This window comes from Sorex araneus, chromosome 2 (assembly GCF_027595985.1).
Source record: "Sorex araneus isolate mSorAra2 chromosome 2, mSorAra2.pri, whole genome shotgun sequence".
In the NCBI taxonomy this organism is placed as follows: domain Eukaryota; kingdom Metazoa; phylum Chordata; class Mammalia; order Eulipotyphla; family Soricidae; genus Sorex; species Sorex araneus.
The window spans coordinates 309,311,897-309,330,013 of NC_073303.1; the positions used below are offsets into that span (position 1 = coordinate 309,311,897).

General features: G+C 42.6%; 1 protein-coding gene across 2 annotated transcripts in view; it reads left to right on the forward strand.

Annotated features, from left to right (window-relative positions):
• PHC3 (polyhomeotic homolog 3) overlaps window positions 1-18,117 on the forward strand; it is a 99,897-nt gene that overhangs the window by 64,321 nt on the left and 17,459 nt on the right. For both annotated transcript variants that reach the window (XM_055125715.1, XM_055125716.1), the window contains 4 exons: window positions 908-1,058; window positions 5,730-5,980; window positions 8,354-8,513; window positions 15,899-16,013. In XM_055125715.1, the coding sequence (XP_054981690.1) occupies window positions 908-1,058; window positions 5,730-5,980; window positions 8,354-8,513; window positions 15,899-16,013 (677 nt within the window). The remainder of the gene's footprint in view (window positions 1-907; window positions 1,059-5,729; window positions 5,981-8,353; window positions 8,514-15,898; window positions 16,014-18,117) is intronic.

Consider the following 18,117-nt stretch of genomic DNA (forward strand, 5'->3'; position numbering starts at 1 on the left):
CTTTTTTCATTTTTTTATTTTTTTGTTTGTTTTTGAATCACACCTGCTGTGCTCAGGAGTTGCTCCTGGTCCCTGTGTAGGAATCACTCCTGGTGGTGTCACTGGACCCTGAGGTGCCAAGAATCAAGCCCAGGTCCTCCCATTGCAGGGCCAGTGCTCTCCATAGAGCCACACTCGCAGCCTCTAAATTGTTTTAATTTTTTTTAAAATTTATTCTTTTATTGAATCACCATGTGGAAAGTTAGAAAGCTTTCAGGTTTAAGTCTCAGTTATACAATGCTTGAACACCCATCCCTCTTCACCAGTGCACATATTCCCCCACCAAGAATCACAGTATACCTCCCCCCTCCCCCCCATGTTTTAAACTTTAAATGAAGACATTTTGGTGTATGTGTAGGTGGCGGGGGGAGTGCTAGGGGCGGGCTGTGTGCAGTTGGGGCCTCCCTCGGAGGTGCTTGGGAGTTACTCTTGGCTTGGTACTCCAGGAGGTGCTGGGGGGTTATGTAGTGCTGTGCTTTGTCTATGTGCTGTTGCCCTGGGAGCCATCTTTTTGGCCCTAGTATTTATTTTGATTTATGATAATTAGAAGTAAACAGAAATAATAGTGAATTCCTAAGACAGTTACTTGAGTGTATTAACAGCAAGACATTAAAATAATTCTCAAAATCCAACGTGTCCTATACGAGTTAAGCACCTTTTTGTAGAAACTGGATGACCTGAACCCTAGGTACTACTTGCTTCCAGTAGATTGCCGTCAGGGAGTATGAACAAGCTCAGTGAACTATTTATATTTACTAAGTTTTCCTTTCAACTTATCAAATAATCATTTTACCTTATTTTAAAATTTAAAATATTTATAACTTAAAAAATTACGAATCCTTGAAGATAGTGTGGGTTGTTATTGCAGGTTTACCAAGTAGAAGATGTGTGTGAAGAAGAAATGGCCGAGGAGCCTGAGGAGTGCGCGCGCATGGACAGGACCCCGCCCCCTCCCACGCTGTCCCCTGCGGCCGTTGCTGTGGGCAGGGAAGACCTGACCTCAGAGCACCCTTTGCTAGGTGAGGACATGTCCAAATGGGGAACTTCCTATTGCACATGCTTGTTTTAGTAATGGAAAAATTAATTTTATCATTAGCTATGGCATTAAGTGAATTTGTTAGGTAATTACACCAAAACAGAATTCAGTAACTTTTTTCCAGTGAGGAGCAATTAAATAATTTAGGAGCTAGCCAAATAAGAAACATGCTTTGAGCATTAGTTAGTGGCTTTCACCAATGTGGTTCTTTTATTTATTTTTTTAATTTTTAAATTTTTTTTATTATTAAACCACCATGAGATACTTAATTACAAAGTTGTTCATGATTGTGTTTCGATCATACAGTGTTCTAACACCTGTCTGTTCAACATTTCCCACCACCTGTGTTCCCAGTTTCCCTCCTCCACCCCCACCCCAGTCTGCCTTTATGACAGGCACACAGTCTCTCTCTCTCTTCTCTTCTCTTTCTCCTTTCTCTCTCCTTTCTCCTCTCTTTCTCTCTCTTCTCTCCTCTCTCCTTTCTCCCTATCCCTCTCTTCTCTCTCCCAATCTTCTTTGTCTCCCCTCTCCCTCTCCCTCTCCCTCTCTCCCTCTCTCTCTCTCTCTCTCTCTCTCTCTCTCTCTCTCTCTCTCTCTCTCTCTCTCGCTCTCTCTCTCTCTCTCTCTCTCTCATATCTCTCTCCCTCTCCCTCCGTCCGTCACTCTCTCTCTCCTTCTCTCTGTCTCTGTCTCTCTGTCTCCTTTCTCTCCCCCCCACCCCTCGTTGTATTTGGGCCAGTGAGAATGCACAGTAGGTTTGGGGCTTGCCTTGCATAGCACCTACCTGGGTTCCATCCCGGCAGCCCCACCGGGAATGAAAAGTGTACTGGGTGTGGTCCCAGAACAAAAACAAAAAAGACATAAGCAAAAATCAGTTGTGTTTCGTAGGCCTATTTCATAGACCTATTCAGATTCTTAAGTCTCAGGGTATTTCTAGCTTAAACATTTTAATAAATCAGAGTTCTTTGAAAAGATTTCAGTTATGCTTTCCAAAAAAAATCACAAAGCATGATCAGTCTTAGCTGACATTCCTTAAAACTGGTAGTGATTTAGAGTGATTAGACGCTTTTGAGAGTGTTCTTTCTCAGGCAGTACAAGCCCCACTAGTTCTTCCTAGAGGTATCAATTAAAAAAATTCTTGAGTGTAAGCTTTCAGATTCCTATTGTTTTCATGCTACTTATGACTTCGAATAAATCTACTGTATGCTTCTCATAATACTGAAGTGGCTGTATTTTACTAAAGAAAAGATTCTAGGGGCTGGAGTGATGGTACAGTGGGGCTGGGAGCTGGCCTTGAGCACAGCCAATCCTTCTCCCCTCCCTCTTCTCCCCTCCCCATCACCCCCATCTGGTACCCTCAGCGCCACCAGGAGTGGTCCCACAGCACTGCTGGGTGTAGCCCAAACAAACAACAACAAATCTCAGAACACAGATTTTATGTCAGGTGTATTTTTACAAACACAGACTCAACCGTACTAAAAACCATGAGATGTAAGTAAGCTTCAGCAGCAGAGCTTTGTAATGTGCCTGTCCAGGTGATGGTGGGAAGGGAGGTGGGCTGATGAGGGGACAGAGGAAGGGGACACTGGAAGGAAGCAACACTGGTGGTGGGATTGATGTGGGAATATTATATGTCTCAAACTCAGCTTTCAACAACTTTGTAAAGTTCTTTAATTAAATAAAAAATTATAAAAATAATATCAATCCTAGTCTAAAAGAACTACTCTAACTTCAAGGATTTTAATGATCATAGTAGCCATCCAAATCTTATTGAGTACAAGGTAGCTTATTATATTGATAGATATAGATATCTGTCATGTATTTTTCATACATTTTTGAAAGTTTTTTTTTCTGAAGTACAGAACATCTCAGATAATTTCATTTTATTCAGTTTCATTATAACATGGGCATAAGAAAAGATTATGTTAAGTTGAATAAAATGATATTTATTCTGAAAAAATACAGTTATTTTATTTAGATTAATTTCGATTATTTAGATTAGGGTTTGGCAAATTATAGCTGATAATTTAAATTTGTCCTGTTTTGTCCATGAACTAGGAAAAAATTGAGCTTTATTCAAGATGTGCTCAGTGAGTGTAGGGAGCACAGGTGCAAAGGTACCACTTGTTTTTGTTTTTCTTTTTTTCCTTTTGGGTCACACCCGGTGGTGCATAGGGGGTTACTCCTGGCTTTGCACTCAGGAATTACTCCTGGCGGTGCTCAGGGAACCATATGGGATGCTGGGAATTGAGCCTGGGTCGGCCTCGTGCAAGGCAAATGCCCTACCCTCTGTGCTGTCGCTCCAGCCCCACAGGTATCACTCCTGGTGATTCTCTGCCAGTTGGGCTGCATGGTTCAATGCTAGGCCCAGCTACCACTGACACCTCCCTTCTCCGCTACACCCCACCATGGTAGTAGGAGACCTTTAGGCTATACTTGGTGATGTTCAGGGTCCACATTAGCAATTAAAATGGCATCGGTGTATGCAAGATGTATGCTTTAACCCCTTTACTATCTCTGTGGCTCCCATACATTACTTAATGGTTGACAAAAAGATCAAAGAGCATGACATTTTATGTCATGGGAGAAATATGTAAAATTCAGATTTTGTTGTCCACCAAGGATTGTGAACACACAATCATGTTTATTTAAATATTATCTGTTACAACTTTTGTGCTGCTGTGGCAAACATAAGTAGTTGCAACAGGCCATATGGTCCTCTGTAGAAAAGTTGCTGACCCCATACTAATCTTGGCACAGCCTTCACTGTAAGTGTTCTGCTTTCCTGAGTGTCTCATGCTCTCACAAGTATTTTCAGTGGAGAAGAACTAATGACTTCGCCTGAAACAAACTGCAGTGAGATACTATTGACATACCGGCTGCAAAGGGACCCTTCCCCTTCTCTAACCTATTCTTTTCAGTTTTTATTCCTATACTATCAATGAATCTCTGAAAATATCACATGGGCAAGTCAGTTTATTCCAGTGTTTTCCCTCCTGAAAAATAGAAAGTTTTTCCAGATGGGGAGGAGGTCCATGGTAGAGCATCTTCCTTGGTTGTGTGAAGCCCTGAGTTCAGTTCCAGGTACTGTCCAGAAAAGGAGAGGAAGAAAGAAAACACTGTTCAGTCACTCTCTGGGGAGATAGCCCACTGGACTAGGGCACATAACTGATAGGAACAGCCCTGGTTCAGCCCCTGGCACTGCAGTGGCCCCCCCAAGCACTGCAAGTTGTGAGCTCAAAAATAAAAATGGGGCTGGAGTGATAGCACAGCGGGTAGGGCGTTTGCCTTGCACGAGGCTGACCTGGGTTCGATTCCCAGCATCCCATATGAGCCCCTGAGTACTGCCAGGGGTAATTCCTGAGTGCAGAGCCAGGAGTGACCCCTGTGCATCGCTGGGTGTGACCCAAAAAGCAAAAATAAATAAATAAAACAAAAATAGTTTAATAAATACAGGTGCTTGAAATATTTAAGACAAGCTTAACATTGTTGCCTTAGTTTATTTACTTTAGTAGCTCAACCGGCCAGAGCGATAGTTGTATGGTGCTCACCTTACGACCAACCTGGGCTTGATCCCTGACAGCACAGATGGTTCCCTCCTCCCCACCAGGAATGATTACTGAGTGCAGAGCCAGGAATAAGTCCTAAGCACCTCCGGGTTTCTTTAATAAAATTTAATAAAATAAAATTATACTTCAAGGTACTAGGAGACAGTACAGCAGTTGGGCTGCTTGGAGGATGATGCACCTGACTCGGGGTGAGTTTCCAGCACCCTATGTTCCTCAGGCACCATGGGGGCAGCACGGGTGTGGTGCTGGAGCCCTCAGCATCACTGGAGGAGGGGGTGATCCCGGGACTGCAGAGTCAGCAGCGTTGCATTCTTTTGTTTTGTTTGGGGGCCACACCTGACGATGCTGAGTTTATTCCTGGCTCTTTATTCAGCAATCACCCTTGGTGGTGCTTGGGGGACCATATGGGATGCCAGAGATTGAACCTGGTCACTGCCAAGACAGGTGTTGTATCCCATGTACTAGCACTCCAGCCCCTAGCATTACACTCTTGAGCCTTGAACTGACTTGGTTGGACGATAGTTACTGGTGGGGCTTCATGAGCACTTTTTTTGGGACCCACTAATTAAAAATTTTAATAATACCTCGAGATAGATTAAAGAAAATCTGTTAAAAATCATTCCTTCCTTCCTTCCTTCCTTCCTTCCTTCCTTCCTTCCTTCCTTCCTTCCTTCCTTCCTTCCTTCCTTCCTTCCTTCCTTCCTTCCTTCCTTCCTTCCTTCCTTCCTTCCTTCCTTCCTTCCTTCCTTCCTTCCTTCCTTCCGTGCTAGGGAGGGAGCACGCCCACAGTCTCGCCCATTTTAGCATGTATTCTAACCATGAGCAACATTTTGGTCCTTAGTGTCCAATCTTTTATTGGCTGCCTGGGGGAGTGGTGATCGGAGGACCATGACTGCCAGGGAATGGAACCCAGGTCTCCCCTGTTGCAGCTCAGACTGTTGGAGCTATCTCTCTAGAGTGGTTTTTGAAAGCACTAGACATTATTCATTACTGTTACTAATGCTTATTTTTGAATTCTCTTTCATATCTGCTTGGGTGTACAATGCTAAGATTACCAATACATGTTGTTTGTTTTTCCCCCCCAGAGCAAGTGGAATTACCTGCTGTGGTATCAGTCAGTGCTTCAGTAATTAAATCTCCATCAGACCCTTCGCACGTCTCTATTCCTCCGCCTCCACTCTTACTTCCAGCCGCTACCACGAGGAGTAATAATCCTTCTATGTCCAGTACAATTCCCAGTATAGAAAACAAACCTCCACAGGCTATTGTTAAGCCCCAGATTTTGACCCATGTTATTGAAGGCTTTGTGATTCAGGAGGGATTAGAGCCATTTCCTGTAAGTAACAAAATATATTTTGTGTTTTTAAAATATTTACATAGCATTTGAAAAGAATGTAAAAGATTATTTTCAAATGAGCTTATAATTTTAAAACTTGCCCTTTTCTGTTATTGTTGCATTTGGGCCACACCTGGAGGCAGTCAGGGCTGACTTCTGGCCGCACTCAGGGATTCCTCCTGTGGGCCTGCCAGGTGGGATCCAGGTTTGCAGTGTGTGAGGCAGAGACCCTACGACTGTCCTAGTGCTCCAGCCTCAGAACAGCTGCCAAGTTTTGTCTAGGCTTATATCCTTTGTATACATATATATCTCCAAATATATTTATAGAATTTTGTTAGTTCTTTTTTTTTTTTTTTTTGTTAGTTCTTTAGATGTATCTGTTCAGAAGGAAAATTTCAGGATATGAGAATTGATTTTATAATTTTAGAGAAAGATAATTGGAAGTTTACTCCATTGAAATAATCTTTTTTTTTTTTTTTTTTGGCTTTTCACTCCAGCCCCCAATTTTTTTTTTCCTCTCATCTTAAAAAATGTTCATTGGGAGCCAGAGAGATAGCACAGCCGGTAGGGTGCTTGCCTTGTACGTAGCCAACCCGAGTTCAATCCCTGGCATGCCATATGGTCCCCCGAGCACCGTCAGGAGTAGTGATTCCTGAGTGCAGAGCCAGGAGTAACCCCTGAGCATCGCTGGCTGTGACCCCCTAAAAACAAAAACAAATGTTCATTAAGAAAATTGAGGGAAGAAGAGGGAATGGCCTGCCTCTGGGCCTTTCCTGGTAATGCACAGCAGGTTGTGATGCCGGGGCTCCTGTGTGAGGGCATCGTGCTCTGCTATTTGAGCCACATTCTTAGCCCTCAGATTTTTTTTTTCTTTCCTTTTTGGGTCACACCCATCGATGCTCAGGGGTAATTCCTGGCTCTGCACTTAGGAATTACTCCTGGCGGTGCTTGGGGGACCATATGGGATGCCGGGGATTGAACCCGGGTCGGCCTCTTGCAAGGCAAACGCCCAACCTGCTGTGCTATTGTTCCGACCCCGCCCTCACATTCTTTTTATGGTGTATGAAATGACACCTGACTTTGATTTTATGGGGTTTCTTATATAATGTGCTACTTTGTGAACTTTAACTTGGGCACAGAAAGAAAGTAACTTTTCAGTAACCTGATTCTTCTGAAATGACCTGGTTGATAGTTTATAATTAGCAAATAGATTTTTCTCACTATTGTCTGTCAGCCTTCAATCAGATTTTTAAAAATGCTTTTATATCCACCTTTAAGTGGAGACATTATCCATCTCACTAATAATCTTTTGAGACTACACGTTTATAATTTACATGCTAATATTTAGAGATGAACATTTTCCTTAGAAAATAAATCCCAGCTCGGCCCAGGGAAGTTACTCAGTGGTGGAGAGCCTGTCTTGCAGGTGTGAGGTGATGCTCTTACTCCCTGCACTCCAGATAAGGAGCGAGAGCCTGGAAACACCAGCACAGTTATCCCCAGGACTACAACAAGTCAGCAGCAAAAGAGTGTCATTTCTAGTGCACCTCAACACAGTGTCCAGACCCACAACCAGGCCTGTGGCCTGCAGTGAGATCCACAGCCCAGAGTGTTCTAGTCGTCACATTAGTGACAGATGGTGGGAAAAAGTGAAGACACTGAAAATAAAAGCCAAAAGTCAAAGGCAGGAAAAGCAAACTGATTTTTCTTAAAGACTTTGAATCATTTAATTTTTCAAGTTCATGGGTAGGGAAGATTTTTGCATTGTGATTTTGAGTTGATTGCCAACTCAGCTGCCTTTGTTTTTAGTGAACTATGTGTATATTAAATTTGGACTTTTTGAACAAGTTCACAAACCCTCAACAGCACTTGCTTTTCCTGGCCTTTTTAATATAGGCGATTCTCACTAATAAGGAAATATCTCATTTATTTGAATTGTATATCCCAAATAACCAGTGATGAGTTAAGTTTTTTCATGTGTCTTTTAGCCATCTTTATGTCTTCGTGGTGAATTTCCTGTTCAGATCTTCTGATTTTTCTAATGGCTTCATTTTTGTTGTTGTGGTTGTCTTGAATATAGTCCTTTGTTAGAGGCTGTGTGAAAATTTCCTCCCAGACAAAGGATGTAATGCTACTTTCAAAAATTACTTACCTAAAGTAGTAGACTAGGTTCCATTTGATAGCCTTTGAAGTAGCCATGCTACTAATGACCTGAAAATAGAAATTGCCTGACCTTTTACCAAAAATCATTTACTGAAGGTCTAGTCCACTACACAGGGAAATTAACACAGATCTATTTCGCTTACAAAGGTCTTTTTAACAGTTATTTCTGCAGTCTTTTAAGGCTGTTTTATTTTATTCTCTCTTTTCCAGGTGACTCGTTCATCTTTGCTAACAGAACAGCCTGTTAAAAAAAGGCCTCTTTTGGATAATCAGGTGATAAATTCTGTTTGTGTTCAGCCAGAACTGCAGAATAATACAAAGCACGCGGATAATTCATCTGACACAGAGATAGAAGACATGATTGCTGAAGGTATGTAGATTGTTTGGAAGGGAATGTGGATTTTTATTCTACACAGACTAACATCTGGAAGTACTCACTTTCATTCTCACAAAGTACATAATTTGACTGAAATATGGGAAAGCTAACCAGATGACTAGTGGCCAAATAAATACAAGTAACTAAAATACAAGATTGGTGTTAATTTGCATAGTGCCAGACTTTTGAAGGACTAAAGATGGTAAAAGTTCCAATATTGGAATAATTTAAAAAATTTAGCATCAAAACAACCAGCTTTCTGTCTTTTTTTGTTTGTTTTATTTTTGTGCCACACTTGGCAGTGTTCAGGAGTGAGCCCTGAGCAGAGAGCCAAGAGGAAACCCTGAGCACCACCAGGTGTGCCTCCCAACCACACCGAAATCTAGTACAGAAAGCACCACTTACAAAAGTCTTTGCATGCGCCTTACCCCCTATACTGTATCTCCCAGGTATTCCTTCCTCTGACTTAACAAACAAACAATTTGCATCTCTAAAAAAAGTACACTTAAAATATACAATTGTAAAGAAATATGTTAGTGCTAATAACTTTTGGCATCATCTGATTCCAGGATTTAAATATTAAGATTATTCCAGTTGTTTAAAAATGTACTTTTATAGTTACTGTGTTTAATTGAGATCCAAACAATGTATGCATTTTATTACCCATGTAATTTTATTTGCTCTTGGAAAACTTACTTTAATCATGAATGATTTTTAGTTTGAGCAAAGTTTTTGTTTCAGGTGAAGAGTAGTAAAGATTTTGCTTTACTTGAGACCAGTACTTTAAGGACAGGGAAAAGATAGCTCATGGGCTGGCGGCCATGGGCATCCCTGCTATGTGTGAGGTTGGGGGCTGTGCTCCAGTGCAGTGTGGCCCCTAGCACCCACCACGCCAGGGTGACCCCTAGTGGCCCAGTCTCCAGCACTGTTGGCCCCAAGTATTGAATCGTCAGGCCCATGAAGCTGGGTGGAGTGTAGCCAGGAGTGACCCTCAGTCTCTGGACACTGCTCAGGAAGCCCCTCTCTCCCCAGATGTAGGGGTTCCCTCCCGTGTCTACAAGCAGTGAGTAATTGGAAATTGTAGGCTGGAAAGCACATATAGTATGCCCCCTTGTGGCCTAGAAGATCCTCAGCATATGTTATGATCCTTGTGCTTTGTGGTCCGAAAGGCCTTCAGGTGTGCTAAGTGGATCCGGCCGAGAGGAGCCTGTTTCTGTCTTGTTTCTGAGAGGTGTGCTCAGTGGCTACTCCGGCTCCGTGCCGGGGACTACTCACGGTTCCGGGGATCACACCTGACATTTCCTTTGAATTCTCTCTCTTCTTTTTGGTTTTGGTTCATTTTGTTTTGTTTTGGGGCCACATCTGGCGATGCTCAGGGGTGACTCCTGACTCTTCACTCAGGAATTACTCCGGGCCATGCTCTGGGGACCATATGGAATGCCTGAGATTGAGCCTGGGCTGACTGTTTGCAAGGCTTTACACACTGTACTATCACTTTGGCCCCTGAATTCTCTCCATCCTCTAAAGAGCTTTCGATTTAATAGGAACTGGGGATCTCCATCACAGAAAGACAATTAATGAACAACAAATGTAAGTTTTAATATAGAGAGTTAGGGTGTGTAAAATGGACTGATGTCAGTTTGGCATGTGCTCCGTAGAAGTGAAATCTGACCTGAGTCTTAGGTAAAAAAGCAGAAATTTAGGATAATAAATAGGAAGAATGCTGGAGAGATAGTAGAATTGGCAGGGTTCGACCCCCAGCATCCCATATGGTCCCCCAAGCACCACCAGGAATGATCCCTGAGTGTAGAGCCAGGAATAAGCCCTAAGCACTTCTGAGTGACGTAAAGCCCAAAGTAAATAAATGAACGGAAGACTCTTCCTAGTTAGAGCGCCTTGAGTAGTGGATTTTCCAGTGCTGGATAGCTTCAGTAGGAGGCGGTGGAGAGCAGAGGCTGTCCTCTGTATCGAGAAGCAGCCATGTGCTAGAGTCTGGGATAGCGGACAAGGAGAAAGAGCCATTCTGTGCAGAGGGTGATTAGTGAAGGTCTTTAGGCAGGTGCCATGGGCAAGAATAGTTTTGGAAACTGCTGATCATGTAGGGTGAATTAGGGGTTTGCCCTCTAATTCCTACCTCAGGTAGGGAGAAGGAGGAGAGAATTAATGGAAGACAAGGCAAAGAGCAGTTTGATAGGACAAGATACAGAGGAGGAAAGAGGGAAGTTTAATTGTGATAAATTTGCTGGGATGGAGCTTAGTGGTAGAGTACTTGCTTGTTTGAGACCCTGGGTTTGACCCCTAGAATCCCCCCACACTCCAGATAATTGATCTGCTTGATAATGAAGATATAGTTGCATACAATAAAATGTGCCAACATTCGAAAGACTTTCTCGATGGTTTACCAAGGCGGTTTCCTTCTCTTGGGGGAGCTCCCCAGCAGTGCTGAGAAGCTTGGGGTCCACTCCTGGCAAACTCAGCTGGCCACACTGGGCTCCGTGATGGCCACCCCTGGGCTCCACAGTGCTGCCCTCAGAGCTTACCCAGCAGTGCCTGGGGGTCACCTGTGCAGGACTCAGCAGCCTCCTGTGCAGGCTAGAGCCTGAGCCCACCCGGGCAGTTTCCTAACTCGGGATTTCTGTGACTCTGTATGAAAAGTTATTCAGGGTGACATGGAAACCTCACTGATTTAGTTGCTCTGGTTTTAGTACTATATACATATACTTCATTCAATATATGACACTTAATGTAAGGATTATTCTCTTTTTAAAAGAATAAACCATGTTTCCATTTGACTGGTTCTGTAAGCAGAATATTCAATCGATAGATTGAAATTGATCAAAATAGACTCATCTTCTACTTGCGAAGCCCCACTGGCGATTCTCAGTCAGTGCAGGGACCTGAGGCCTGACGCCGCTCTGGCCTGCTGTTCGGGGGATCCCACACCATCCTGGCAGTGCTCAGGGGACCATGTGGTGCCAGGAGTTGGTTGGGCAGGCCTGGCATGCATCCTGCCTACTGTATTTTCTCTCAGTGCCAGATTCTTGTTCTTCTGTCTTCTTATGTCTGTTTTTTCTTACATCTTCTCTGGCAAATCATCATGTTGATCATTTCACCCTCCAGTCTTAAGGAAAATATAAAAGTAACCCCTACACAAAAATACTGACTATTGGGCTGGGGAGACAGTACAGTGGGTAGGGCTTGCCTCACAGGCAGCTGCCTGGGTTTAATCCTGGGCACCCATTCTGGTCCACCAGCACTGCCATGCGTGATCTTTGGTTGCAGAGCCAGTATGAAGCCCTGAGTACAACTGTGGCCTAAATCAAACTAAGAAACAAAATTTGGGCACTTAAGTTACAACATATATTCAGCCACTCCTTTAAAGACCCAGAATAATATCTCAATAAACAAGATAAAAGTTTTATTTTCTTTTCATAACCCAAAGGTAAGCATTTTGGGCCTCCTGGTTCTGATAGGTCCCCAGTGTCTTATGTTCTTGTCATCCATGGGATACACAGTCATTTTCAAGATCATGTTTTTAATTTTGTTTTATAATTAACATGGGACACACAGTTACAAAATTGTTCATGATTGGGTTTTGGTCATACAGTATTCCAACAACCATCCCTTCACCAGTGTATATTTTCCACCACCAGTGTCCCCAGTTTCCCTCCTTCCACCTGCTTTCCCCAGTCTGCCTATATGGCAGTCTCTAAGTCTCTCTCCCTCTCTCCCTTTCTCCCTCCCTCCTTCCCTCCTTCTCTCTCCCCCTCTCTCCTTTTGAGCATTATGGTTTGCAATACAGGTACTGTATATCATGTATACTCCTTTACCTACTTTCAGCACTCATTTCTTGTCTAGAATGATCATTTCCAACTATCATTGTCATAGTGGTCCCTTCTCCATTCTAACTGCCCTCTTCCCTCCACTTGTGGCAAGCTTCCAACCATGAGCCAATCCTCCTGGCTCTCAGTCATAACTGTTTTCTAATCAATGAGATTGGAGAAAGAGTGCCACCCGGAATTTGAAAGCATTTCTAGTCACCTGCCATTGGTCAAAAATTGGCCCTATGCAGAAGTTGGTTTTGGTTTGGTGGGGAGTGTCTGCCATGGAGTGCTTAGAGGGCCCTGGGGTGGTACTGGGGACATGAAGTGACGGGGACCAAACCTGGGGCCTCAGAATGCAAGGCAAGTGATCTAGCCCTTTGAGCTATCTTCCTGGTCCCCAGAAACTGTAATTTTATTTAGGGCTTTTTCAGGGTCTACTCCTAGCTCTGTTTAGGAGACCATGTTCCAGGTACTGATTGAACTGGAGCGCACTGTCTGCAGGGCAAGCACCTTTACTCGCCCTCTCTGCTGACTTTGTTCCCATTTTACGAATAAAAAATGGTCTAGCTACATCGCTTTGCAAGTCTGTTTTCTTTAATGAGCAAACATGGAGCCTCTTCTAGTTACACCAGAAGCATCTCCTGCAACTACTGGGATTGGTTTAGTGCCCTCCAAGGGCATTATCAGACACTTTGGAAAAGACTGTTTTAGACTAGACCTCCTTGAGAACTCACCTCTTTCACCAGCAAAAACATTTCTGATTGTTCTTATATTGTTTGTTTATTTGGGCCACACCCGGCTGTGCTCAGGGCTTACTCCTGGCTCTGTGCTCAGGCAAACACCTTAGGCACTGTATTATCTCTCCAGCCCTGCTGTATCACTGTATCACTGACATCCCGTTGTTCATCGATTTGCTCGAGTGGGCACCAGTAAAAAACCTTTGAAAGGTTTTCAGTTTAGTGTGGAAACGGCACAGGTTGAGGAGGAAGGACGCTGAGGCGAGTGGGTGGTGGTGGTGGTGTGAGAGCTGCTGCCTTGGGCACAGGGTTGCAAGGTAGGTTAGGTCTAAGGAAGAATGATCTCAGGTCTCAGCTGCGGATTGTTGGGCCACAGCATTGGAAGGATTAGTTTTTATTTTACTTTGTTTTAAAGACTATTACCATTAGATGATTTTTGTTAAAGAAGTAGCTTTGAGAATTTCTTTTAAACATTTTCAATTTTTGACTAGTTGTGGCAGTCTTATTTGGGCATGCTATGGAATGTCAGCTGCTGTTTCACAGTGTGGTTTATTATTTTTGTTCTGGGGCCACACCTGGTGGTGCTCTGTAGTGGTGGGATTTGAACCAAGGTCTCATGCAGTGCTCTACCACTAAGCCCCAGGCCCCGCCCTTAAAATAGGTAGTTTTTGCTGCTTTCTCTTGTGTTAGTACCATCTCATCTGCTTTACGAGCAATAGTAGTTGATAATATAAGTACCTGAACTTGCTTGGTTTAGATAAGTTCATATTTATTTTCCAGAGTCCCTTTGTTCACCTGCATAAATCTTGTTAAGTGAATAACACTTAACATGGCTGGAGGATAGTTCAGTGCCCGAAGACATGCTTTGCACTGGGGAGGCCCTGGACCTAATCCCTGCATTTTATGGTAATCCAAGCACTGCTAGGAATGTCCCCCAAACATCGCCTAGAGTAGGCCCTAAGCACCACAGGGCATAACTCACTTCTACACCCCATGGAGAAAAGGAAAAAGAAGAGGGATTTAACAGTGTTGGGGACTGGGGAGATGGCATGTATTGTATGTTACAGCTCCAGGTTTGACCCGTGGTACCCCCATAGACTCCTGAGCACCATCACGAGTTATTCCATCTATACCCCTGGGCAATGCTGGCTATAGCCCAGAAGTCAAAAAAGAAAAAAAAAATCATGAGAGTTTTTATTTAATATTCATTAGTTTTGGCAGAGGGACAGGTCATGTGCATGCCAGGGATGTGCTTTCCCACAGAGCTATATTCCTGGTCCTTTCTCACGGATCTCAGTTCTCTTGGTTCTTAAGTGGGAAACAGTGGAACTGTTCTGTCTCTTTTCAGGGGGACTGAGGGCGCATGTGGCAAGCGCTGGGGGACAGTCCTGGGCCAGGGGTCACCGCCTGTGATGTCTGGGACCATGTGGTACAGGGATTAAACCCCCGCCTCCTGAACTTTCCCCACCCAGAACTGTCATTTAGAATGCCTGCTCCCCAGGGCACACAAGCGATTAGAAACCTTTAGAAACCTCGGTTTACCTTTGAGAAACTGATTTCTCCTGAGGACTAGTTGCTCGCTTACAGTGACTGCTACTCAGGACTGAAGGGTTTAGGGAAGATGCTTCTTTGGGTCCTGTACCATGACTTGAAGGCTGTGACTATAGAGGTGGAGTGAAGACATTCTTATTTCAGCTATGGTTTTGTTTTCTTTCTTAAAGATGAATGAAAAGTTTAGGACTTTTTAATAAGATCTCTAGATATCTTCATACATTCAACTGTACCCATTAGAGTGTATTATTTTATATTTTCCCCTAAAATAAGACACATTAGCTCACTCTTTTCCCCCTCCCTCCCTCCGACCCTCTCTCCTCCTCTTCCTCCCTGTTTTCCCATTTATTTTGCTCTTCTTTTTCTAGTTTCGTAGAATAGAAGCTCAGATTGTTTCCTCAGTTGACTGATTTGAGACCATACAAGGTGTTAAGTAACTTTCCTGCTGAGTACTGTTTTAGTGGTGTCTTAGAGTTTTTGATACGTTATTTTAGACATTTCAAAGTCCTTCATAATCTGTTTTGATTTCTTCTTTGACCCGAATTTTATTTAGACCTATGTTTTGGTTTCAAGTATTTGGAAATTTTCCAACATTTTTTTTTTCTATCAGTCAAATCCCTTTACAGTAAAAAAAATAAGTAAATAAAATCAAATAAAACACATACAAATTTACCTTCTCTTTGTAGTCATCTTCATTCTTCCTGTTAGAATTAAGTGTTCTCTGCTGAATATCTTCAGCACAATTTATATCCTCTACAGTATACTTTGTTTTTTGAGGGGGGGCATACCTGGTAGATCTCAGGAGTCACTCCTGGCTCTGCACTCAGGAATTTATTTCTGGCAGTGCTTGGGAGACCATCTGGGACGCCAGGGATCGAACCCAGGCTAGCTGCCTGGCAATCGCCCTCTCTGCTGTACTTCTCCTGTCCTCAGTGTGCTTGGAAAGGATTCTTCCTGGAGGGTACTGGCTTATTCGCCTTTGTTTGTCTTACAGTGCATACCTCAAGTTATTTGCTCATTTTAGAATTGGATTCTCAGCAAAATGAACCTTGAATAATATTTATGTATGTAGAAACACCATACAATTTTTGTTGGGTATAGAAACCTTTGCCCTCTGGTAAAGTGGCCATAGAATGAAAAGTAAAAGGGCCATTGTTTTAATTTTCCTGGAAAATGTAAATTAGGTGCATCCAGCCAAAGTAGTGGCTTTAAAAAAATGTACTACTGTTACATTTTTGAATTCTTCCCCCTTGTTTCCTTCCTTTAGAGACATTAGAAGAGATGGACAGTGAATTGCTCAAATGTGAATTTTGTGGAAAGATGGGATATGCTAATGAATTTCTTCGGTCAAAACGATTCTGTACTATGTCATGTGCCAAAAGGTATCTTTATTCTGTAAATTCCCTATACTTACACTGCAGTAAAACCAAAAAGCTAGTACAACTTACCAATATAATCAAACCTATCCTATATGTCATAGAGAAATAATATCAGTAGATATTACCTATAGCTACTTTGGTACTTAACTGATAAATTTTGCTCTGTGAAAATTATATATGTAATGAGTTTTGCAGTTAATCTTATATTGAACTAGGAGTCTATTAGTAGTTAAGAATATGCTTGAAACAATCCCTCTTAGAAATAGACCATTAATTTTTCATGTATCAAAACTATTTATTTGTCAAATTGTTTTATCAGTATTGAAATGCAGGGATTTACTCTGCTTTAAAATATTTTTTCGGGGCTGAAGCGATGGCACAATGGGTAGGACATTTGCCTTGCATGTGGCGGACCCAGGTTCGATTCCCAGCATCCCAGATGGTCCCCTGAGCACGGCCAGGAGTAATTCCTGAGTGCAGAGTCAGGAGTAACGCCAGGTGTGACCCAAAAAAGGAAAAAAAAAAGTTTTCTCTTGTTTTAACTTTACCCTGTTTATTACACTTTAGGACAGCTATAGTAATCATTGCATTATGGATAATTATTACATTGCCATACCAAAAAGTATATATGATATTTCAAAAACTAGCTTTTCATTAATATTATAGCTAAGTAGTACTACTAATAAATGTTTTGGGCCAGAGAAATAGTACAGTGGGAAGGGTGCTTGCCCTGCACACAGCCAACTTTCATTTGATCCCCAGTACACATATGGTCACTTAACTCTGAGCCTACCTACAATGATCCATGAGTACAAAGCCAGGAGTAATCTCTGAGCACAGCTGAGTGTGGCCCAAACAAGCAAACACAAAAAAGTTTATTTTCATTGATCATGTCTTTAGTTTACATTTAAAAAAAAAGTCTTTTGTGGTGAGAGGGAGTTGAGTGGGTTAGAGTGCATGGTGCATGCTTTTCATGTGGAGGCTTGGGTTCAGTCCCTGGTATCACAATGGTCCCCCAAGCACCACTGGGAATGACCCCTGGGCACAAAACCAGAAGTACCCCCAGAGCCACTGAGAGTGACCAAAAATTCCAAAATAAATAAATAACAATGTTAAAATCTTCAGTACTGATAAATCTGGATCTAGGTATTTATCCCTGAAGGTGAAAGGCTGCACAAGTGCTACTTTGAAGTTTCTTCTCTGCTCAGAAAAGCTGTCCTTTGTGTCCAGTCATTCAAGGCTTGATTGAGACATCTGTGGAATTTCTTGCTTAAACATTAATGTAGTATGATGGCACTGAAATATACTTAGTAAAAATTTGAGTTAAATAAGAAAATTATTTTCCTCACAATTAGACTTCTTGGTTTCTGGTGTCAGTCTGTGAGTACTCCATGAGGTGCAGAGGGTCAGATTTGGGTCTCCCACACGCAAAGCACTTAGACCATTATGTTACTCTGGCCTCAGAGACTCTCACTGATAGTCTGAATCAGATTATGGAACTCATGGTTTCATGTGGGGAGTTTATCAATTTCCACATACTATGAGAAGGACTAGTGGGCTTTGTGATTCTGTGATTAAAAGCTCTTAAGTATCCACACACACATATAATCTCAGAAAAAATTATGTCTTCATGCACGCGGCTGACCTGGATTTGATTCCTCCGTCCCTCTTGGAAAGCCCGGCAAGCTACCGAGAGTATCCTGCCCTCACGGCAGAGCCTGGCAAGCTCCCCGTGGTGTATTCGATATGCCAAAAACAGTAACAAGTATTACAGTGGAGACATTACTGGTGCCCGCTCGAGCAAATCTATGAACAATGGGACGACAGTGCTGTGGAGCTACTATTTAGAGATACTGAAATATTTCAGGATATTTAACTTTGCCATCACTCTTCTCCCAGAGATGATTACTGAATTGTTACATTACCTGTGAGATAAACATCTTTAGAAAATTAGGATCCTGTCATAAGAAAATGCAGATGACAGAGCAGGGAGAGAGAACATAAGAAAGAATTTCTGTTGCTTATTTGCCTATCTGTTTTGGGGAACTAAATGTCTGGGTACTGAAAGCAAGGGTAAAGTTAGTTTCATTTCTTACGACAATTTTCG